We start from the raw sequence: 25,465 nt of genomic DNA on the forward strand, positions 1-25,465 counted from the left end.
TAGGAACAACAAAACAACCCGCCCCTTTAAATTGTGGGATAAATAATCATTCAGAAAAACCATTAAAAAGCAGCTCACTGGTCTCCTGGTTGGGATATTTGCTTAGCCATACTGACATGTTTGCCAGAATCACTGGCATCTGTGCTTTTTGAATTGGGCTCCTTACGTGAGGACTGTTGAGCTGCTTGTTACTTAAAACATTTAGACATAGGGTGTGAGTTACCACAGAACGAGCACTCATGGCGGAATCTACAGTTGTTCCACTTACAAAAGGAATCGTTGAAAGCGAAACAAACACCGCATTTACTTGAACTAGAAGGGGTGAACGGATAATTTGTGCCTGAAAGCTTCATCATAATTCCAGCTTCCAGGATTATGTCCAAGTGCTGAAATATCTTGCTGCAGAAATGGGGAGATTTTTCACCCAAAACTGCAGCAAAAACAGAAAAAGCTTGCACCCAGTTATTGAAAGATTTAAAGATGGATAAAATGATTATTCCAAATAAGCTCTTTAACAGAAGGGCTTAAATGGAATCCTAAGGGAGACAGCTCACATGTCAGAGCTTCTTTAAAAAAATTAACAGGGGCGGTGTTAGCTGATGAAATGTCAGAGATTGCAGCACTGTGTACAGCTGATGTGACAGCAAGGGGGGGGGGGGAATAGCTTCTTTTAAAGTTTCAGCTAACACTTTCTTTATGATGTCTTTTTAATGTGAGTGTGGGACAGACAAAGAAACATTGAAAGTCTCACCCCTTGATGAATGCTGGTCGTTTCTCTGCTCCATACAGCAGCTGGAGCTCGAGCCCTCCATGTTGGGCAAGCTCATATGGGAAGCTGCTGTAAGCGGCGTTTCTTCATCCTCTTCTGAGTGTGACGACAGGGGATCCTCCCGATCCGGTGGTCTGGACCGCAGCAGCAGAAGCCACCGTTGTTGTAGAATCCAATGACACCGCAGCGCTTTTACGGCTGCTGTGTGTTGAAGACATCCCGGCCGCTTCAGATGAGGCGGTCGGCGCTCTGTCATGACGCTCGTGGTGGAAGTCTCGCGCTGGGCTGCGAGACTTATGAGGAGGGCGGCGCCGTGACTTTCTTTTTCCTTCTTGGACACTGCGGCTGGAAGCAGGCGGCGACGCCGAAGGAGAGTATGGGGTCCTTTGCCTCCTGCGCCTCCCTGAAGCGGTGGGTGTCGGCAGGACCGGAGAGGCTTGACACGGCGACCGAAGGGTATCTTCTGGAGGATGAGGGACAGCATCGGCAGGCGCTAAGATAGGTTTCATAGCCAGGCACTGCCTCAGCCAGTCCGCTCCATCCTCGCCGTCGGCTCTAGTCAGGAGCTGTTGCAGGAGATTCTCCATCCTGGGGTATGTGTCTTCTTTATCTTCTTCCGCTGACAGAATGACCAGATACCACAAAACAGGTGTGTATATATTCAAAAAAAGAGCGGCAAAGCTGCTTACAGCCAATAGAAAACCGTTTCAATAGCTGCCAAACATACCAGAAAAAACTGGATAAAACCAGTTTCACACTTTCAGAGATGACTGACCTGACCTTTACTTGACCTTTCTTCTGACAGAAAGCCATATTAAATGACAGGGTCCATGAGGCCATGAGACCCCCGCTATATTTCTTTCAGGTTTACGCGGGGGGGCTAACATTCTCTTTGGTCTAAGTCCATCCACTGGGAGGATGGATAAGAAGATGACCTGTGCTCCTAGTTCCTTCACTTTATAGCCTAGGTCTTTAAAGTCTCTGCATATAGTTTCCAAGTCCTTTTTTGCTGTGTCATTTGTTCCTACATGTGGTAGGCATGGGTAGTCATCTGTTGCACTGAAAAGCCTTATTACCCTATCAGACACATCTTTGATTTGGGCACCTGGAAGACAGCATACTTCTCATGAGGTAATGTCCAGTCTGCAGATAGCAGCTTCTGTTCCTCTCAGTATAGAATCCCCCATGACCACCACTCTTCTTTTCTTCTTCACCATAGCGCTTCTTTTTCTCCCTTCAAGAGGCTTCCAATTTCTTACTGGGCTGTTCTTTGTGGGCAAAGCACTTTTTTGATATACATCTTCATACTTGTCCTGCATGAGAGCCTGGTAGCGGTTCTCCAGCAGTATAGGTGCTGACTGCCTCCTCATCCTCCTGCTTAATTGGGTCACATGCTTCCATTTCTCTTCTTCTGCAGGTACATTGAAAGGTGCTTCTCTTCGAACATTCTGAAGTTATTTCTACTCTGTGGTTAGCATCCGCAGGAGTACTGAAAAGTACTTCTCTTGCAACATTCTGAAGAGATTCTTCTGCTCTGTCAACAAAATCCTCAACTTCTTTGATGAGCTTCAGTGTAGCTATTCTCTCCTGAAGACTTTGCACATTGTTCTCTAACAGAGTCACAAGCTTCCATTTTTGACATGTAAAGTTTGTCTTTTCCTCTGGCAAGTCTGTAAACATATAGCACACATTGCAGCACACCATATGGGTAATATTCTTCTCCATGTTGAATAAAACGCATTTGTGGAATTGGCGTAAAGATTTGCCAATTTCCTCCAAACAGCTCAATCCAGCTACACCCAAAGATCCTCAGACTCGTGGCGACGCTTCACTCTTTCCAGAATGCACCAGGAATATACAAATTATCTCCATCAACCTTCAATTCATGTTTTTCTCTAACACACAGGATATGCTTTTGTCACACAGAAGTCACACGCTGCACATACTCCTCTCACTGAGGACATATGGTGCATATACTCCTCACATTGGTCACACGCTGCACATACTCCTCTCACACAAAGGTCACAAGCTGCATATGCTCCTCTCACACAGATGACACATGCTGCACATTCTCCTCTCACAGAGGATATGAAAAATGAACGTATTTGTATTCTGCTGGCAGACATCATAGTCAGCTTAAAGAGGTTGTCTCATTATAGACAGCTTCTTTCAAATGAAAGACATGACCCTTGGCAAAAAGCTGATTTTGCCAGAGGAAGATTCAGCCAGCTATGAGGTAACAACATGAGAACTGTGGTACTACATGGCAGCCACACAGGGCCAGAGAAGCTGTGTGTCAGATCTCCAGTCTGTCTCTTAGAGTCTTGTCTGTATGGCCTAATAGGCATAGTCTTATACCTAATGTTTGTGCTACCAAGGCCTCTTTAGCTATAGCTGTTATATATACTAACAAAATGCATCAGCACACTGCAATTATTGAGCATATGATTTTCACTATTGCTATATACGCAAAAAAAATAAATTAGGTACTTTGTTAACTTTTTTTTTTTTATAAAAAGTGTATAAGCCATCCACCAGCAACAAGGTGTGCTTCATTGGATGGACCCTAACTCTAGTAACTCAACTTTCTATGTTCCAAGCAAGCCTAAAAACATGGGTAAGAGATAGCATCTGTCTTAACGCTAATTAAAGGGAACCTGTCACCCCCAAAATGGAAGGTGAGCTACGCCCACTGGCATCAGGGGCTTATCTACAGCATTCTGTAATGCTGTAGATAAGCCCCCGATGTATCCTGAAAGATGAGAAAAAGAGGTTAGATTATACTCACCCAGGGGCGGTCCCGCTGCGGTCCGGTCCGATGGGCGTCATGGTCAGGTCCGGGGCCTCCCATCTTCTTACGATGACGTCCTCTTCTTATTTTCACGCTGCGGCTCCGGTGCAGGCGTACTTTGTCTGCCCTGTTGAGGGCAGAGCAAAGTACTGCAGTGTGCAGGCACCGGGAAAGGTTAGAGAGGCCCGGCTCCTGTGCACTGCAGCACTTTGCTCTGCCCTCAACAGAGCAGAAAAAGTACGCCTGCGCCGGAGCCGCAGTGTGAAGACAAGAAGAGGACGTCATCCTATGAAGATGGGAGGCCACAGACCAGACCGCGACGCCTATCGGATCGGACCGCCCCTGGGTGAGTTTAATCTAACCTCTTTTTCTCATCTTTCAGGATACATTGGGGGCTTATCTACAGCATAATGAACAGAAGAAAAAGAGTAGCATGCAAACAAAAGGGATCACCAGGACAATGATTTAACCAAAAAGTATATATAAATTTTATTACACCACAATGCTGAAACACTACATACCAAGGTTAAAAACATTTAAAATTTGCAAAGACATAGCAAAGAATACATATGACCAAGACCAGTAATATGATCAAGCCACAGTGCCACCCGCCAAACCATCCAGGGAACCGTGATGAGAGATCCCTGAGTGGCTGTAGATGACCACACTATATAGTGACCTATACTACCTGACAGAATGTAGCAGGCTTCCAAGGTAGCACCCCCATGGGTCAATCAGGGCAATAGAAAATAGTAAGTAAAACAGATGGATGAATAAATGAAGCAGGTGGCACCGGGCACAAATGCATTTGTGCCCGGTGCCACCTGCTTCATTTATTCATCCATCTGTTTTACTTACTATTTTCTATTGCCCTGATTGACCCATGGGGGTGCTACCTTGGAAGCCTGCTACATTCTGTCAGGTAGTATAGGTCACTATATAGTGTGGTCATCTACAGCCACTCAGGGATCTCTCATCACGGTTCCCTGGATGGTTTGGCGGGTGGCACTGTGGCTTGATCATATTACTGGTCTTGGTCATATGTATTCTTTGCTATGTCTTTGCAAATTTTAAATGTTTTTAACCTTGGTATGTAGTGTTTCAGCATTGTGGTGTAATAAAATTTATATATACTTTTTGGTTAAATCATTGTCCTGGTGATCCCTTTTGTTTGCATGCTACTCTTTTTCTTCTGTTCATTATCCTGTGTTTTTGTAGCATGTTTTAGGTGATCCCTAACAGTTGTGCCTGCCTACCTCTTGTCGTTTGGGCTTATCTACAGCATTACAGAATGCTGTAGATAAGCCCCTGATGCCGGTGGGCTTACCCCACCTTCGATTTTGGGGATGACAGGTTCCCTTTAAAGGCTGTCTAGTAAAGATGGTTGGATAAGGGTGCACATCCCAGGTTACAGGCATACCTTTCACTGCACAACGTTAAAAATATATACAGACAAGGCCAGCGTTCCTATATTAATGAATGCACAGGTGCATGTATACTGTGGCTAATGTACAAGTATGTGTATATATGCGTTAGCACACTGCAATTAATGAGTTATGAGCTATCTATAGCTTTCTGTATGTTTCCCTTGTATGGAGAGAAGTATGTGGAGCTAATGTTATCTCGGGATGTTTTTCAGATGAAGAGGAAGCCCTCAATCTTATAATGAAGGACCTAGCTGCTCTGGGGAGATGTGGAGGATTACTGGACAGTAATCGCAACAAAAATAGCAAGCAGGTAATTCTTTATTGCTATTTACTTTAATGCCAATTGTAAATTAAGGGCAGTTGTTAAAGGCTATGTGCACACAATGCGGATTAAAAAATAGCTGTGCAGATGGTGCGGAAAAATCAGGGCGGAATTGCTGTGGATTTCAAAGAAGTGCATGTCACTACTTTTGTGCGGATCTGCAGCGTTTCTGCACCCCTCCATGTTAAAAATCCACAGTGGCAAAATCCGCAGAAAATCCGCACAAAATCTGCATCAGTTCCGCATAAAAACTGCACAAAATCCGCATAAAAACCGCGGCAAATCCGCAGCTGCGGTCTCTGCCAGGAGATGCGGATTTTGTGCAGAAAATTCTGCACCTCTTTTCCTACGTGTGCACATAGCCGAAATGTTGACATTTCACGGTCGCATGACGTATAACCTTATCTTGTGCATTGGGAGTAAAGGACACTTTGAAACATTCTCTGGGATTTAATGGCTTATCCTGGTAGTGCCTTTCACCTATGTCACAAATGAAAAAAAGCAGCTCCATTCACAGAGCAGCAAAGTCCCACTATTCCTGACTTAGCTGTGCTCTATACATGTGTCATGGATGAAAAACATGAGCAGCGTAGGCTCATATTATATTATAGAGGTATTTTGCACTAGCACTTTACATTTCTACCTTATTTATTTATTATTTTTTAGCTATTATTTGGGGAGATTTTTTACTCCTTTGTTACACGTGACATACTTTGACAATATCAATACATGTTTTTTGGGACAATCTTGAGGCCATCTCTTGCTATATGTCTGTAATCATCCATATGACAAATTTTTGCACTGGCATTACTCACTGAATACATACATGATTAATAGTCTAGAGTAGGGTTGAGCGAAACGGGTCGGCAATTTTCAGAAGTCGCCGACTTTTGGCAAAGTCGGGTTTCATGAAACCCGACCCGACCCCTGTGTGGGGTCGGCCATGAGGTCGGCGATCTTCTGAATCTGGAATCGGAATTCCGATACCGATTCCCGATATGTTTAAGATATCGGGAATTGGTATCGGAATTCAGATTTAAGTGTAAAATAAAGAATTAAAATAAAAAATATCGCCATACTTACCCTCTGACGGGCCCTGGTACTAACCGGGAACCTTCCTTCCTTAGAATCAGCCTTCCAGGACCTTGCGGTGACGTCGCGGTGACGTCGCGGCTTGTGATTGGTCGCGCGGCCCCCATGTGACCGCTCGCGCGACCAATCACAAGCCGCGACGTCACTGTGACGTCACCGAAGGCCCTGGAAGGGCTGATTCTTAGGAAGGAAGGCTGTCGGAAAGAAGCAGGGCGTGTCCGAGGGTGAGTTTATACCTAATAGGAATATACTCACCCTCGGCTTCGTTCCGGCAGCCTTCCTTCCTAAGAATCAGCCCTTCCAGGACCTTCGGTGACGTCACCGAAGGTCCTGGAAGGGCTGATTCTTAGGAAGGAAGGCTGCCGGAAAGAAGCAGGGCGTGTCCGAGGGTGAGTATATACCTAATAGGAATATACTCACCCTCGGCTTCGTTCCGGCAGCCTTCCTTCCTAAGAATCAGCCCTTCCAGGGCCTTCGGTGACGTCACGGTGACGTCGCGGCTTGTGATTGGTCGCGCGAGCGGTCACATGGGGGCCGCGCGACCAATCACAAGCCGCGACGTCACCGCGACGTCACCGCAAGGTCTTGGAAGGCTGATTCTAAGGAAGGAAGGTTCCCGGTTAGTACCAGGGCCCGTCAGAGTGTAAGTATAGCGATATTTTTTATTTTAATTCTTTATTTTACACTTAAATATGGATCCCAGGGCCTGAGGGAGAGTTTCCGCTCCTTCAGACCCTGGGAACCATTGGAAACCCAATGCACTGCATTGGGTTTCGAGTTTCGGCCGACCCCGACCCCGACTTTTTTATAGGATCGGCCGATTTCACTCGACCCGACTTTTGAAAAAGTCGGGTTTCGTGAAACCCGACCCGATCCTATAAAAGTAAAGGTCGCTCAACCCTAGTCTAGAGTGTTCCTAAAATTAAAAATTTGGATTTCAACCTTCTTTAGGCTGAGTTCACACGTAGCAGAATTGCCGCGGAAATTTCCGCGGCAATTCTGCGCCTCCTGCCGCGGGTATATCGCATGCAGAATTTGCATGCATATACCCGCAGAAAACTAGCGTTTTGCAAGCATAATTAGCTTGCAGAATGCTAGCGTAGCATCGCTTGGAAAACTGTTTGACAGGTTGGTCACACTTGTCAAACATAGTGTTTGACAAGTGTGACCAACTTTTTACTATAGATGCAGCCTATGCAGCATCTATAGTAAAAGATAGAATGTTCAAAATAATAAAAAAAATAAAAAAAAAGGTTATACTCACCTCAGCGGCGTCCATTCCTAATGCTGTGTGTTTAGGACCTGCCATTGACGTAGCGGTCACGTGACCGCGGGTCATGTGACCGCGACGTCATCGCAGGTCCTTCACACACACCTCGGAAGCCGCTGAGAAGGTCGGGCCTCCAGAGGGTGAGTATATCGCTATTTTTTATTTTAATTCTTTTTTTTTTACCACTTATATGGTGCCCAGTCCGTGGAGGAGAGTCTCCTCTCCTCCACCCTGGGTACCAACCGCACTTGATCTGCTTACTTCCCGCATGGTGTGCACAGCCCCGTGCGGGAAGTAAGCAGATCAATGCACTCCTATGGGTGCAGAATCGCCGCGATTCCGCAATTTTAATGAACATGCTGCGTTTTTTTCTGGATTGCGATTCCGCTCAGGAAAAAAATGCAGCATGTGCACAAAAAATGCGGATTGCATTCTGTTACATAGGATGCTTAATGTTAGGGTTTTTTTCGCGGTTTTATAGCGTTTTTATAGCGAAAAACCGCGAAAAAAACAAAACGCAAAAAATCTGCTACGTGTGCACACAGCCTTACTCTTATTCTGATTGATTTACAATAGATGTTTAATTGGTTTTGATACCACTGTGCCGTAACATCTGAAAGGAACTTGTTACTACTTTGCATGAAATTTTATTGTAAATATGTTTGAATACATTTGTGATTTTAATATTGGAGTTGCATTGCACTTTTATTGTTCTCCCTGGGATTCTGCATGTCTCCCATGAGAGCCCATGTCTTTTGATTTCTCAATAATTTAGCGCATCCATAAGATTATGATTTACAGTATATGTATCAGTATATTGGAACTTCGTTTCATTTAGTTCTTGGTATAAGGAAGTTCTTATAAAACGTTCTTCAGTGTTCACATTGGTATTGAAATATTCTCTAAATTCAAGTGTACAATCCTTATTAACTCCTTTCTAGCACCTTTTATCACCCAACTTTCATAAACTGAATATTTTCAATAACCATAAAAAAAGCAACAACAACAACAAAAAAAAAAAAAAATTTATTTATATAGCGCCAAGATATTCCGCAGCGCTTTACAAATTATATACTTTTTTTGTTTATGAGATATTATTCACCTCCACTGTGAATGTCATTTCCACATAAAAATACAGCTGGATGGTTTTCTGATATGACTCTCTAGTTCAATAACATAGTTATTAACTTTTCTACTGACTAGAAAACACCGGAAAGATGTCATCTTGTCTGGGGACAAGGAGAAGAGGAAACGCTTTCTTGTTTTGATTAAGTGAAAAGCTTTGCTGAACCTTAACCCAAAACAAAAACACAGGGTCTGCTGGCAATGAGGAGGAACTCGGGAGGCTGAGAGGAAAGGGAAAGCTCCAAAACAATCGAAAATAACAAAATATCATTTTTATTGACTTTATTTTTGTATTATACCACTAACAACATCGTTGTTTTCCTGAGAGTTCTAGCCAAAATCTGAACTTGGATAAGGAACTTGACACATGAAACAGGAAAGTAATTTGTTTTTTAAAGTTCTCCAATTTACTGAGGTTTCCCAACTCTAAAAATACTGCGGTACTCATAACAATGTTATTTAATTGAGGTTTTCGAATTATCGTTTTTTGCTTGTTTTTTTTTTTTTTTTTTACACAGACTCTTCCATATTTCGCCTTTTCCAATCTATGGGTGCGCAGAAGAGATCGGATCCCATACAGATTAACTGTGTAGTGTCTGATTTTTATGAATACGATGCTCTTATTAACATAGGAAACCTTTTTTGGTCTTGTCAATTTTATTGACTGCCGAAGTTTAAAAACGGATGACAATACAGATGAAAAATCGCCCGTTTTTTTCTGGATGAAAAATTGATGATTTTTTTTAAATTCGCTCGAGTAAATAGCCTCTCGGCGAATGATGCAGATGCAGCCATCGATGCGCTATTTGTGTACAAATGCTTCCCCCGCAGAGTGATCTTTCGAGGCGCACGGAGCGCTAAAGGATGTTAGCCATAAAGCAATGACACGTTCAAGATGTGATGGAGGCCGCAAGCGAATAATTGGAAGCAGGGACAAGGCATAGAGCATCGACACATGTGTCACTTGTTTGCTTGTGTTGTCTGCCAGTACCCTGGCAACTGCAGCACATCCCGCGTCCTGCAGCCGGTTAGTGAGAAGACCTCCGTCTCCTGTTTCAGGGGGTGTTTCTTTATTATGGATATTTCGCAAGTAAAACCAGATGTTGGGAGAACGAGAAAAAAAGGCTGCGTGCTTCAGTGAGATACAAACACCTGCTGTCTTCTAGCCATAAAATTGGAAAATTCAGCTGTTTATAAATTATAGGTCTTATTTGCTGATTTTTTAAAAGTTTTTAGAAGACGTAATAAAGTATTATGTTAACGGGTAATCTTTAGATTTTTAGAAAAAAAATACTCTTGTCATATTTATTATTATTTTGGTATAGTAGAATATTTTGAGATTCAGAACTTCAAAAGCAAATAAGATTTTTTGGATAGATGTAAAAAAAAATAATAATATACTAATATAATATTACTCTACAAATGCTTTAAAATATCAATAGAGGCTAATAATTTTGAACACGTTCAGCTTAGAAAAATAAAAAAACTCCAAAATAATATTGTGGGTGTCCTGAAGGAGTCGGAGTGACTCTGAAATGCCTTGACAATAAGCCATTATTCAATTTCTATCACAGCTTGTCATTATCCTGCAGCTCAGATTACTTTCATTACCCGTGGCTTATTTCAGACGCCTCCAATCTGTGCCAGTCATTGCACTGGTTAGCCAGCCACTATAGAGTACAATATAAATGTATCACTCTAGCCCACAAAGTTCTCCACAGTTCTGTACGGCCCTACATCTCCTCCCTCATCTCTATCTAGAACCCTACACATGCTCTCAGTTATGCTAATGACCTAACACTAACATCCAGTATAATCCTAACCACCCTCTCCTGTCTCCAACACTTCTCTAGTGTTGCAGTAGTTCCATGGAATGCACTACCCCAGACGATCCACGTAATTCCCAGTATCCACTGTTTTAACTGTATCCTAAAAATGTACTTATGTAGATTAGTCTATCACCTCCACTCATAACTATTCCCTTTTCTCCCTTCTTAACTTTTCTTCAGAATCTGGTCCTTCTTATCATCTGTCCCCACTTCCTCCATCCACTCAGTAGCACTTTGTATCTGTAGTTATACAGATACTGGCGGGTGCCTGGTTCATGCAGCATTATTTGAATGCCCCAATTTATTACAACGATGGCTGGACCATGTACGACAAGTACCCAAATGTTTTTACTCTTTGTGTCCATGCTATTTACTCATAGATTGTAAGCGAACAGGACCGTCAGTCCTCTTGTAATGTGTTGAATTTTGTGTTACTCTGTAATTTGTTGTGTTGTCTTGTCTGTACTTGTCGCCTTTAAATTGTAAAGTGCTGTCGAATACTTTGGCCCCATGGAAATAAAAAAAAATATAACTATTATCATTATTGTAACTTAATTTGCAGAATACAAACAATGACCTATGGTCCACCAATAACATTACAAGGAAACTGTCAGCAGGATTTCATCCCCCGGACCAAGATCAAGAAGGGGTTGTCCTAGTAGTGGACAACCTCTTTAAGAGTCTATACAGGAACAAACTAGCATCAACTGCATGAGACTCAGTGTTTAATAATTGATGTGTTTGCTGTACGTCCTCATAAATATCTGCTCACAATCAGAGCTGAGCTGCTGTCGTCTTCTGGAAGACCTCAAGCTTCCTCCTTAAATAGTGACGTTGATCCTCGATAGTAAGGTTGGAAGGAAAATACTTCTTTGTGGCCAAATTCCTTATATCGGGAATTTACTAAAGCTCACCTTTTCTCATCACACAATCTTTGCACATTTGAATTTATCTCCCGTGAATTAAAAAAAACAAACTTTTGAGGGAGAATTTTTGATGAACTTGCAGAAATGTTTCATATTGTTCTTAGGGAATATCTTATTTTAGTGGATAATCTCCTATATCCAAACTCTTCTAAATCTTCTCTACACGTTCTGCGATGTATCAGCGTTCACTTCATTCTGGGCAGCAAGTCTGGTATTTTCTTTTAATCTAATCCAGTCCACGCACATCGCCTTCCCCCATATGTCCCAATGGAAATAATTGGCAAGATACAAAAGGGCGTGTTTATATAATACGTTGGTCAGGAATAAGACTAAATATTTCCCTGTTTCTTTGCGATATTTTCTTGATGCAAGTGACCGTTATTGCTCCTGGAAAGTTTCCATTTATGTCCACGTCATATATAAAATAGCTCTGTCCAAAAAGTCCTACTGACATTGCAAAATTTTGTGTTTATGGTTATAATGTGTAGGATGACTGGTGCATTCAGTATTGGATTTATATCTCATGAGCCTGTGGACCACACATTAGAGGGCACCTGTCGGTAGGATGAACCTTACTAGGGCGTCTATATGGGCATGCAGGTCATAGGAAGCTGTGCACAATGGTACCTTGATATATATCTGGCTTTAAAGTGGACCTCTCCGCTCTCCTGGCATGTCTGATTTAGTGAGTAATTGTATTTCCCATTAAATAACTATTTGAATGATTTGACATTTATAAGAGAAATACTTTTAGTCCTGGGTTTAATAAGTCCTGGTGTCAAAATCTGACACTAGCTATTCACTGTTATTGTCACTCTGGGTATGGATGCTTCCCTTTGGAAAGATGGACCAGGATTGATATTTGATAAAAATTGAAGTATTTACTAAAATAGCCTTCAGTACCTTACATCCACTATTGTGTTCCACTTCTCCCTTGGGATTGATTCACACTTATACCATACTTACCTTCATGCACTATGTCGTGGTTTATGTCAGAATCCCCAAAAATTTGGACACCAATGGGAACCCCATCATAGCAGCTATGGTGCCATTCATTTAAAGAAGCACTCTGATCAACGTTTTTATCTTCTTAATATATTGCAGTAATCACATTATACAGCGCTGTGTACGTACAATTGCTCATTTTGCCTTTCTACCCAGTTAAATGTAGAATCAGGAAGTCCCTTTGCCCTACATGAATCACTCCCCTTTTCACCTCCTGACCCAGCTGCTCCCTTCTCCCCCCAACATAGACTTTTGCAGTGATTTATAACTCATACTAGGAAAATTGACCTCCTGTTTCTACATAGAGCTTAGAAGGATTCAGCTAGTCAGTTTCTATTCACATGATGTTATAGATCTAATGGAAAAGAGAAGAATTAGCTGAGGAAAAAGGCAAAATGAGCAATTGTAAGTACACCATGCTATATAATATGATGAGTGCAATATATTAAGAAGATAGTAACTTTAATGGGAGGAGGAGTGCTTCTTTAAATGAAGCAGACAGTCACTTTCTGGCCTCTGTGCTGACTGAATTCTTCTTTTTCCAACTTACACAAAACTTGTTAGACCAGGCCAGACAGTGACTCCTACGGCTTAATTTACGGGAATAGATCTGTCTGGGTTTCCATTGGAATCTAGTTTTTTGGGAATTTTGACAAAAACCCTACGCATAACTTGTCAGAGAGCGTGGTATTAATGTGCATCTTTGCCTTACTGGGTTACCTTCTGTTCTCCGTTATATCCTGCTCAGTCTCCTCCTATGCCTACATGTAAATTCTACCCGCATTCATTCATTTCTGTTTGCTTGTTATGGGAGTGAAACTACATGGATGGCTGCATTACTGGTATCTTCAGATGAATCGTATCTTGCTGCTAGTGAGGAGCGAACGTGCTCGAATAACGTCCTATCTGAGCATGCTCAGGGGTTATCCGAGTATCTCCAAGGCGATCGTATATTATGTTCGAGTCCCTGTGGCTGCATGGTTTGTGGCTGTTAGGCTACGTTCACATTTGCGTTGTGCGCCGCAGCGTCGGCGACGCAACGCACAACGCAAACAAAAACGCAGCAAAACGCATGCACAACGCTGCGTTTTGCGACGCATGCGTCCTTTTTTTGGTTGATTTTGGACGCAGCAAAAATGCAACTTGCTGCGTCCTCTGCGCCCGGACGCGTGCGCCGCAGTGACGCATGCGTCGCAAAACGCAAGTGCAACGCATGTCCATGCGCCCCCATGTTAAATATAGGGGCGCATGACGCATGCGGCGACGCTGTGGCGCAGACCGCAAATGTGAACGTAGACTTAGACAGCCGCAACACATGTGAGGATTGCCTGTTTGTTAGGGAATCCCCACATTCAGGCTGGTTAACAGCTGCAAATCATGCAGCCGCAGGGACTCGAACATAATATACGATCACGTCGAAGATACTCTGATAACACCAGAGCATGCTCAGATAAGACGTTATTCGACCATGTATGCTCCTCACTACTTGCTTCATCTTTTGATGTCAGATACAATGATGGATCCACAAAACTTGCAACAGAATAGTATATTATGACAGTGATAGCACAACTGTCATTACTTTCTTTCAAAATAATGTTTCATATGGTCACTGTAAGAAAATTAAAGACAAATAATTCTCATTAAATGCTGGATAAAGTACGGTATATTATCAGCCATTTTATTAGCTAGTCCCATACTAATGGAGATGTATCACACAGATAGTTTTTTTCATCAGGACATTAGTGAGCATGGACCGCCGCAGGGAATGATGACTAGATCTGCAGGAGAGACAGGTTACTGAAAAAGAGCAACCTGTCAATCACTGACAGGAGACATAGTACAGGACAAGACGTGCACTCTCGCTAGTGTTGGTGGAGACTGAACTTGGAGGGATACTCCAGAATATAGTCCTATGTAACAACAGTCGCACTCAATAAGGAGAGTTCTTCTGAGTTTTTTTAGTCAAAAAACGTGGTTTCTTTATTGTGAACAAACACCAAAATAAAGGTATCACCGCAGTGTTTCAAGGTAACGTTTCGACCCACAGGGTCTTTCTCAAACCTTACTTTAAATAGTAGATACCGAGCAGAGGGCACATATCCCTGGAGAGGTGCAGGAGTCCCGTTAGGGGCTGTAGCTAGAGAGTGACTGGCGTCTGCGGTGCGGCAGACGCCAGTCACTCTCTAGCTACAGCCCCTAACGGGACTCCTGCACCTCTCCAGGGATATGTGCCCTCTGCTCGGTATCTACTATTTAAAGTAAGGTTTGAGAAAGACCCTGTGGGTCGAAACGTTACCTTGAAACACTGCGGTGATACCTTTATTTTGGTGTTTGTTCACAATAAAGAAACCACGTTTTTTGACTAAAAAAACTCAGAAGAACTCTCCTTATTGAGTGCGACTGTTGTTACATAGGACTGACAGGAGACAGGCGGCTGGCGGGGGATAGAGGCGAGAGGCAGCGGAGCTGTACGGTCAGTGCCATCCACTACACTTGTGGCTCATTTGCTTAACAATTCAATAATAAATTTCTCTAAAACGTAAACCGAGATTTCAAAAATAAAGGTAAAGGTGTAATCACATCACAGCACCTTTTACATAGATAGTATTAGTTTGGGGTATAAAAACCTGATGACAGCTTCCTTTTAAGTCTTTGTAGGGTCTTTTCAGCTTGAAAACCAGAAGTAACAGAAAATTAAACTCATCCTATCTTTAGTGTTTTGCCATGTATATGCTAAAAACAACCTTTTTTTCTTTTTTTAATTTGCTGAAAAATTTTCCAAGCTAAAAAAAGTAATATTATTTATAGGCAGCAACGCGTGATGCTATTTTGATATTCACTTACACGTGTGGAGAAAAGGACTCCTGTGTGTGGACTCTGAGATCAGATGGGGGGGTTGTTGTATTGCTCCAGTGCATCTCCCAGCACAAGGATTTTACTAAGCTGATAGGATCCTGCCTTTTAGGGGATCACTCAGACGAGCGTGTTACATGGCTGTGTGCAATCCAATGTTTTATCAGATGGTACTCGGCACACTGTTAGGCTGCGTGTCCACGATCAGGATGGCCGGCGGTATCGCCGGAGCGGCAAAGCCGCTCGGCGCTAAGCCCCGCCCCCTTTCTGGGACGCGATGATGCCGGATGTGTACTGTACACATCCGGGATCATTGCACCCCTCGCCATAGGGTCCTGTGATATTACTTGCGGCGACGCAGCGTCGCCGCAGGTAGCACGGACGTGCTGCGATCTGAAAAGACGCGCAGCATGTCCGGAGTCGCAGGCCCGCCGCATGCGTGTTTCCATGCATAGTGGACACGGGATTTCAAAAAATCCCCTCCACTATGCTGGAACATCTGGACGCTGCGTGTTTGACGCTGCAGCGTCAAACACGCAGCGTCTACTGACCGTGGACACATACCCTTATACTCTGTGACAGTGCAGATAAGGGATTATTTTCTCATGCTGATTCGGCATGAAAAAACAATCGGAGCATGCTGCGTGAGCCTCCAAGACTCGAATCGCATGCACCCATACAAGTCTATGGGTGCGTGTGAAACATTACCATAGACACTGGCAATGGAGGAGATGGAGAAATGACTTTCTCCTTGTACTCGACACCTGTGCTGAGATTCTCTCATATGAGTCACCAGAGCACAATGCACTGACATTTGGATCAAGCCATGACCGAGTTTGACTTGAGTGTTATTTGCATAATCTGAGGTGCGCACACTGTGCTTAGGGCGCGCGCAGGTTTCCTCTCTCTTAAAAGGGCTGCACATTCTTCTCTAAAATGTACTCAGACAATTGTTGGAGGACTTCCACTCTTTCAGGCTATGTGCACACGCTGTGGACTGGTGTGCGGATTTTTCCGCACTGATTTTGATAAATCCGCAGGTCAAAAACACTGCGTTTTTCCTGCGGATTTATCGAGGATTTACCGCGGTTTTTGTGCGGATTCTACTGCGGTTTTACACCTGCGTTTTTTTTAATATGGAGCAGGTGTAAAACCGCTGCGGATTCCGCACAAAGAATTGACATGCTGCGGAAAATAAACCGCTGCGTTTCCGCGCGTTTTTTTCCGCAGCATGTGCACAGCGGTTTTTATTTTCCATAGGTTAACATGGTACTGTACACTGCATGGAAATCTGCTGCGGATCCGCAGTAAAAACTGCAACGTGTGCACATACCCTCAGGCATCTCCTCCAGCATGGATGTGCCTGAGCAACCTTTGTTTGTATGTCTAAGGCCGGAGACACACTGGTGCGAGATATGGCCGAGTCTCGCTGGTTAAAAGCAAGCTGTGGCAGCTGCACTCCGGAGCGGAGCGTGCAGCTGCATAGCAATACATGGAGCTGCACGCTCCACTCCGGAGTGCCGGTGCCACAGCTTGCTTTTAACCAGCGAGACTCGGCCGTATCTCGAACCAGTGTGTCTCCGGCCTAACACACGTGCTAGTTCCCAGGTCCCAGTACTTGTATCCTGTATACCTGTCCTGCTCTTCAGCCGTGCCTGCCTGCCTGTCTATCAGCAATAGGTGGAGCCTTCCACTCTGATATATGTTCCACTAAACCTTTTTCAGGGAGCCCTGGGATTTTGCAGCTACATAAAGGTGTAAATCAAAAGCTAACTGGTCAATGTTCATTGTGAAACATGGTTACCTTGGTGCATCTATGCATTCTATAATAATAATAATAATCTTTATTTATATAGCGCCAACATATTCCGCAGCACTTTACAGTTTAACAGTTTCAAACACAACAGTCATAGGTAACAACGTTAACAATACAGTAATAAAGCAAAATAATACAACCCTGCTCGTGAGAGCTTACAATCTACAATTCTACTGTATGTAATCTAGTAAAAATAACATAACATTTTTTATGCTTTTATACAAACCTAGGGGGCCTGTATTTTGTACTTCCCGATCACTGAGGGTCTGACAACGTTGAACTAGGGCTCCGATCATGTGCACTGCCACTCCATTCATTTTGAATCGAACCACCAGAGATAACCTTGTACTGCTGTCGGCTGATCTTCGGTATGTTGAGCTCAGCTTCATTCGCATAGGGAGCCTGGTTCTCGTGGTCAGTGGGGGTCCCAAAGGTCAGACCCCCAGTAATTGGGAGGTTATGCCTTATCTTATAAATAGTCTCATGTATGAAAATTATTCCCAATCTCTTTAAGCCATGTTGTACAGTTTTTATAGTAGCTTTATGAGTCACCTGTTCTAATACTCTAGGAGAGCATGGAACTTAGTCTTCATTTCTGAAGTTAGTGCTGTGCAGGCAGCACAGATTGTGGGAGTTTTGTGCTCCTCATATATTACCGTTATGAGTAAGAAATCAAATCAGGCAGGACTTATTATAAATCAATGTGATAGATATGAAAGCTGTGAGAAAGTGCTAATTGCTAGACTCGGGACTAATTCTTAGCAAAACTAATCCAATATTTTGCTGTTGTGTTGTTGTTGAAACAAATGTATCCCCATTGGGTCTTGCAGGACTTATTTACTGTAAAATTTGACTTTCTACCCCTCCATGTATCACCTCTCTCCGGTACCGCTATAAATGAAGTGTTCGGCCAGATACTCCATACCTGTTTGTGTTTACATGCGCGTTGAGCTGATTTCTATAGCCAAGTTTATTTTCTTTGGAGCTTGGCCACCGCAGATTGTCGTATTTGGACGAGCGACAGGAGTGGGAGGAAGTTTTGGGACAGAGCAAAGAATGAGAAAAAAATATAGCAAATATGGCTTTGTTTTTTGGCATGTATGCAGAACACAAACAGAAGGAATCTATCACTGCTCACTCTTCCGATGCTGGAGGGAAATGTCACAGAAATTTTCCTTTGTGTGTTTTTCCTACAAAGCTTATGAGCACTGGCAAGTTTTAGAACTTTTTCTAGAATGTATGTTCCCATTTATTGTTTTGAGCAGGCACCGCTACACTTAGTTGGAGAACAGAACCGGTAAACAACCAGCGAAAGAAAACTAAAGTCTTAATTGAAATATTTTATTTGATCTAAGATTTAAGACTTCAGTCTTCCCTGGTGGTCCAGAGCAGAGGAGGGGTTCATGTCTGTGCGAAATAGGAGAGAACAATGTTTGCTTTCCTGGTGGTCTAGGTTTTCTTTTGGAAGAGTCAATTCCAGTTTCCCTGTTGCTCTCCAGTAGTGGAGGTGTTGATGGCCGGATCCTTGGTGGTGTAGGTTAAAGAAGTTAATACTGGGTGTCTAGGTTTCTGCACCTAACAGGCTTAAAGGGCACCTGTCACATTGTACATGTGGTCTGATCTGTGGACAGCATGGTAGAGAAGGAGGAGCTGAGCAGAATGATGTGTTTTTGTTTTTTTTTCATTTCGTGTAACTTGTATTTCATTCATTGAAATCCCTGTCTGTATGCATAAGAGTCCAGTGGGCGGTCCTACTCAGAGATTGACAGCTATCTCTGCATGCACAGTGATACAGGAAAGCTGACAATCACTGAGTAGGACCGCCCACTAGACTGATATGCATACGAACACCAGGGATTTCAAAGAATAAAATACATATTTTACTGAAACTTTTCCCACAAAAATGCTCCTCCTGCTCCATAACACCCTGTCTGCAGATCAGACAACATTTCCAACATAACAGGTTCCCTTTTCTGCTCACATTGTTTCTACATTTTACACTTTTTTTTTTTTAAAGCTAAAGTTGCACGATTCGTTAAAATGTCTCATGCAACTTTATAAGATTTGCACTAAAATTTCCTGCATTCTAAACCTTATTCAGGAAAGAAATAGAGTACTTATGCCTCAAAATTTTGTGACTTTTTTAAAAGTTGAAAATAATGAATCAGCGGCAAACATTCGATTACAAAAACCAAGCCCAAAATGGTGAACAGACAAAAAAAACCCACAACAGACAAACCAGTGAAAAAATAATTTAAAAAGATGCAATTTAAAATAAAGTATTTGTCACAAAAAAGACGCTTCAAACAAGACAAAAAATAGGCACAAATGTATCACCCTGGTGCTGAAGTCTCCATCTGTTTTTTCAATTGAAGATCTGCTTCTATTTTTGCCATTTTTGTATAGCTGAAGGAATTTCTCTGGCTAGTTTAATTGGAAAATTGGTTTTACGTAAAATAAAGGACTTTAATAATATACATAAAATATCTGAAACTATAAATTACAGTATATAGCAGAGGAGATAAGATTAGCGCAGTGAATATCAGAGCGGCACCGCAACAAGAAGAACCGGTACCTGATTCACTAGCAACCAGGACTCTAGTAGGGGCTGTTCTCTATGAGAGAGCCACTGCCAGACCCCTCTTACAGCCGCTTCACACAAAACAAAATGATTGGCTGTGGAAATTCAACAGACTGGATTCTGGTCCTCCAACATCATCCAAGGTTTTGGCCGCCTTTAGTCATGCCTGCTGTGTCCTGTCGCGCCGACAGGAAGCAGCATTTCATGTTGTCCAGGATTCATGCCTGCCCTGCACTGATCATACAGATGGATCCTAGTCAGGGACAACGAATCCGCTAGTCAGGGACAAAGCAGCCATCTCTTCATTTAGAGCAGCGTAAGATAGGACCCCATTCTCTAGAGCAGCGTAAGATAGGACCCCATTCTCTAGAGCAGCGTAAGATAGGACCCCATTCTCTAGAGCAGCGTAAGATAGGACCCCATTCTCTAGAGCAGCGTAAGATAGGACTCCATTCTCTAGAGAAAGTCTCATGGAGTGATAGAACAGACACTCAGTTCTCCTTGTTCTTCCCTTGACACAGATCCATGTAAATGGTGCGGGGCAGAAGGAGGTAGATAGTTCTGGTGTATCACACATTTCTGGCTTATCCTGTGATATGCCGTAAGTGTCTGGCATGGGAATACAGCTGTAGATAGCAATGTATAGGTCAGACATGACCCACACGTTAAGTTGTGCAGGTCGGATGCCCAACATCTGCGCAAAAATATAGTTTTGTAATTTTTGGTGTGGCTGTTGCCAGTTGTAGATCTATCACTAGTATTGACATCAGTGGAGATAAGAAACAAGGACATATCTTTCGATTGTTCAAGAGAAATGCAACCAATCAAAAGCAAACATTCTGTTTCAGGCTACAGCGCATTTTGGATGCAGGCCGGGTCCTACTTCATATAAAAATAAAAAAAAATAAAAAACCACTGCATTATACGTTATCAATTTTATTACTTACTCCCTGTGGAGCAGAACTAGCTTTTATACACCGAATAGATTATCGCCTCCATTCATCCTTTTGCAGTTTTTTAAGACACATTTCTTGTATGTATTGAAGTATTCGTTGCTGTTTTGCTTGCATAATTCTTCTTAGTGCACATGGATCATGACTTTTGTGCAGTCAAAAATGTTTTTTTTTTTGTTTTTTCTTTTACATGTCTTTATCCATTTTTAGACTTTTTAATGCAAAAGATGCATATTTTACAAAACTGCACAAAAAATTCTGGTGCACATTAAATTACTCCAGGGTCCAGGGTCGGAGGGTAACACTGGAGTATGTTTGTGAAAAGTTGCAAATCATGAATTAGATTAGGAGAAAACATCTGAAAATCCTAAACTCCCCCACACAATGGCAAACTGAAAAAACACACATAAAAAAGTCTCTTTAAAAAAAACAAGCAAATAAGAAGATGAATATGACACAAAAAAAGAACCAGGAGAACTGGTTACACGAGAGCAATACAGTAATTTTTAGACCTGAAATCAATTATCGTTTGTATCTGAAATTCATTTGCATCAGTGATATCTCATTCATTTAATAAGATCAGCATAAAAATCAAGACGATAGAGATCCATTACGAATTGTCACACATGCTGAAGGTGGTGAGATGTCAGTGCAGGGGTTAAGACTTGAGTTTTAACAGCTGTATATTATTCAGCGCTCATTGAGAGCAAATATGAGGAACTTTCTCTCTCCTCGTCATCAGGAGAATGAGATTATGGAAACTTGAGGCTTTTATGTTCTCGGCTTGCAGACAAGTTGTAAATACATGAAATTCTTCAGGCCGCCCACACAACAGTGATTACTTTCCAATCAAGAGACATTGAGGTGTGTCACTAAGACGCAAGTAACCAGTGCAACTGGCCTGCGACATCGGCCATGGTAACCACACTATGAAATCTACATGGTTTTCGGGCAGATCATTTTCTATAGATGCAATACAATGTTATGCAGCATCTTTTTAGCATATCTCCATTACCTTCTTTGCTTGCTTCTCACTTTAGAAAAACAGAACTTGTTTAAAAAACAGACCCCATTGACTTTAGTCTTCAATGCAAATGTGAACCTAGCCTTAATTTTCAGTTTACTTACATTTTTTTGTTAGGCCGGATTCAGACGGCCGTACTGAAACTCAGGCAGTCACGTCGGCAGTTTTTGTATGGTCCATGTGGAAAGTCGGCTATGTGAAATTGCACTCTGAGTCTAATTGGGTCCGTGGCAGAAACCTGATTAGAATGCTTGTCTGTTCGACCCCTTAATTGTAGAAAGAAAAAAAATCTTGTTTTTATTTGAAAACCTTTAGTCAGCTGATGTTTTGTCCTTTTTCGTTAAGTAACTGTACTTGCCCAAATAAAAAAGGCACAGAAAACACACATAGGCCTCATGCACACATTAAGGATTTGGTGATTTTTTTTTACCTCAGTATTTTTAAGCCAAAATTAGGAGTGATAATGTGTTTCTATTAGGCCGGTGTCACACTTTCATAGAATACAGCCGAGTACTATGCGAGAAAACATCGCATAGCACTCGGCCCAGTGTTAATCTCTGTTTTTTTCACAGGCGTATTCTACGTGCGAGTGAAATTGCAGCCTGCTGCGATTGTACGCATATATTGCCCGAGACTCGCCAATGCAAGCCTATGGGTGGGAGAAAAAAATCGCTTAGCACTCGGACCATGCCAGTGCTGTCCGATTTTTACGCACCAATGTGCTTTGAAAAGCCGGCAGTTCATCTGCCGCATACTGTAAAATCACAGATTGACAGGTTAGAATATTATGGATATATATACACACAGAATACATAGATATATAGATGTCAGTGACACACACATATATATATGTACACATGTTACATGGATACCAGAAGAAAAGCTGGCAATTCAGCAGTCACGTAGTGTAAAATCACAGCAGGAGCTGACAGGATAGAATAGATGGATTACATACAGTGTATACACATAGAATACATAGATATATAGATGTCAGTGACATATACAATTAGTTCAGTGTGTGTGCAGTTTACGGTACATGTATTTAATTAATAAAAGATTATTTTTCCTCAAAAAATGGCGTGGGCTCTCGCATAATTTTTTTAACCAGCAGAGGGAAAGCCAATGTGCTTCCCAGGCTATTAATATTAGCTCACAGCTGTATACTTAGCCTTTACTGGCTATTAAAATCGGGGACTCTAAAAAAATGACGTAGGGTCTCCCTATAATTAATAACCATAATTAATAACCAGCAAAGGCTATGCAGACAGCTGCGGGCTGATATTAATAGCCTAGGAAGGAGAAACTGGGCCCCCCAGGTTTAATAAATCAGCTCTCCACCGCCCCAGAAAAGGCGCATATCTAAGATTCGCCAATTCTGGCACTTAGCCTCGCTCTTCCCACTTGCCCTGTAGTGGTGGCAAGTGGTGTGATAATTGGGGGGTTGATGTCACCTTTGTATTGTCAGGTGACATCAAGCCCCGAGGTTAGTAATGGAGAGGTGTCAATAAGACACCCCATTACTAACCCCATAGTCATATTGTATAAAAACACAGACACCAAGAAAAAAGTCATTTAATTGAAAGAATGACACAGACTCCTTTAATAAATCTTAATTAAACCATACTTGCAACCTCACCCATTCCACCGAGGCCATTGACTTCTGCAAAAGCGTTAAAAAAACCAACCATATTCCTCACCTTTCCACGGACATGATAATCTGTTTGTCCCACGATGGGCCTAGCTCTGCTACATCTAGATGGCAGGCTGCATGGTTCCATGATGCAATCATACAGCCTGCCATCCTGCGGAAACACTGAGGAGCATGTGCTTAGTGTCTCCCTGTGAACTCCTATTCTGTGTCTGAGGGCACCACGAGCTTGAGAAAGTTCTCCTGCGCGCGGTGCCATCAGACAGGTCCTGCGAGTTCACAGCCAATGAACTCACTTCACCTATGTGACATCAGCACGAGCGCCATGGGACTCCGTCTGATTTTTCATTTGTTTAGTGAGACTCTGGCCTTGTACTTTTCCTCTGATTTGTCCCACTGCTGTTTTGGCTTACAAATACTGAGGTAAAATACAGTATTCAACGTTTCCCTGTGGCCTTAGAGTTCATGGAGACATCTGTATACTGTGTTTTCATTGATAGAACACGTGTTCACTATAGACTATGGGAGCGTTTACACCTCCTTTTTTTTTCTTGTGGATCAACAGCATCCATTTAAATCTATGGATGGTAAAAAACTGATTTTTACTGATGGTAAAAAATGGCACACACTAAAGACGGATGTAATCTGAGCTAGCACATGAATGAGAAATTTGCCATTTTTTTTCTCATATGTGAAAAAGACAGTAACGTGAATTTGTCTGAGCCTGGCATTGCATATGCCATCCTTGCTGAAGTGAAATGCAGACAAATTAGAGGTGAGAATATTTAAGGCTGTGTTCACACAAGTATTTTTTGCCACAATTTTTCTAAAAGATGCATTAAAAACACAGCATTGTTGATTTTTCAAAAAATTAAAAAACAAAAATCACATGGATTGTGTAAACATAGGCTTAATAAAACTTGACAAATTTTGAACAACCAGTGTGCCACAAATTAAAGACTTCTGCTATAAGTGTCTGCTGTAAATCATGGTAACTCTGTTGGCCAGTGCCTCTCCTCTTCTGCTAAACTCTGCTCATTTTAGAAATGTGATATATAGAATATAAAGACAGACCAGAGGGGTGCTTTATAGGCAGAATTGTATGAGTAATAATGGATTTTTTAGGTGCAGACAACCATATTTTCGGTCTGAGTATGATCTGACAAAACATCAGATCGCACTCAGACCAATGTTATTCTATGGGGTCGTGCACATGTCCGAATTTTTCCTCAGACTAGGTCTGTCCAAGAAAACAAATCGCAGCATGCATGATTTGCCTCCGATATTCAGATTGCACTGAGTCAATGCGTCCGTGGAAAAAATCAAACTGCACTTGTATGACATCTTCATGGAGTGACAGAATGTAGAAGAATAAGAAATATTTTATACATCTTCTCCTCATCCAAGAAAATAGAATCACACTATGATCCCAATCTGATCAAACTCAGATCACAGTGTGATCAGTGTGACCCTAGCCTTAGGGTTCGTTCACACGACCGTATTTTCTGTCCAAATCTGCATGAGATACCTTTGGATTTCTCAGATGTTACTTTCCTCCTATGAATTGCAAAGTGTGAGATTCACAACAAAAACTTGGAGACAGAATTGAGATGCTGAAGATTTCAAAATCCGCACCACAAGGCAATGTCTACACAGAACATTTTCACCACATGTGAATGAGATTTGTAAGATACCATCCACTTGACCGCTAATATATTCCTGTGTGGATTTTACACACACAAACCTATAGGAAAAATCTTCCCCCAAATTCGCCGTATGTTTATTTACTCCAAAAACGCTAATTTTGACCTGTAACTAACCTATGTGGTATCTTTCCCCAGCAGGACGCCCGGATCAAGTTTGAATACAATGGAGAGAAAAGGTAAGAGCTGCAATATTCTAGGTACAGACATTTCGGCTAATAACACAGTGCCCTGAAGCCTTGTCGCTGTGCCTGGTACTTTCCGTAGGAAATGCGGAACGGACAATCTAGCCATTGTGATATAATCAGTGTGTGACTCAATACCAGCGTTT

At 42.2% G+C, this 25,465-nt stretch overlaps 1 protein-coding gene across 4 annotated transcripts in view; it reads left to right on the plus strand.

The window, feature by feature from the left end:
• LOC143781825 (mitogen-activated protein kinase kinase kinase 3-like) overlaps nt 1–25,465 on the plus strand; it is a 155,156-nt gene that overhangs the window by 71,779 nt on the left and 57,912 nt on the right. For 3 of the 4 annotated variants that reach the window (XM_077268698.1, XM_077268700.1, XM_077268697.1), the window contains 2 exons: nt 5,200–5,297; nt 25,273–25,313. In XM_077268698.1, the coding sequence (XP_077124813.1) occupies nt 5,200–5,297; nt 25,273–25,313 (139 nt within the window). The remainder of the gene's footprint in view (nt 1–5,199; nt 5,298–25,272; nt 25,314–25,465) is intronic. The other variant, XM_077268699.1, reaches the window with a different exon arrangement.

This window comes from Ranitomeya variabilis, chromosome 6 (genome assembly GCF_051348905.1).
Source record: "Ranitomeya variabilis isolate aRanVar5 chromosome 6, aRanVar5.hap1, whole genome shotgun sequence".
NCBI classification, from domain to species: domain Eukaryota; kingdom Metazoa; phylum Chordata; class Amphibia; order Anura; family Dendrobatidae; genus Ranitomeya; species Ranitomeya variabilis.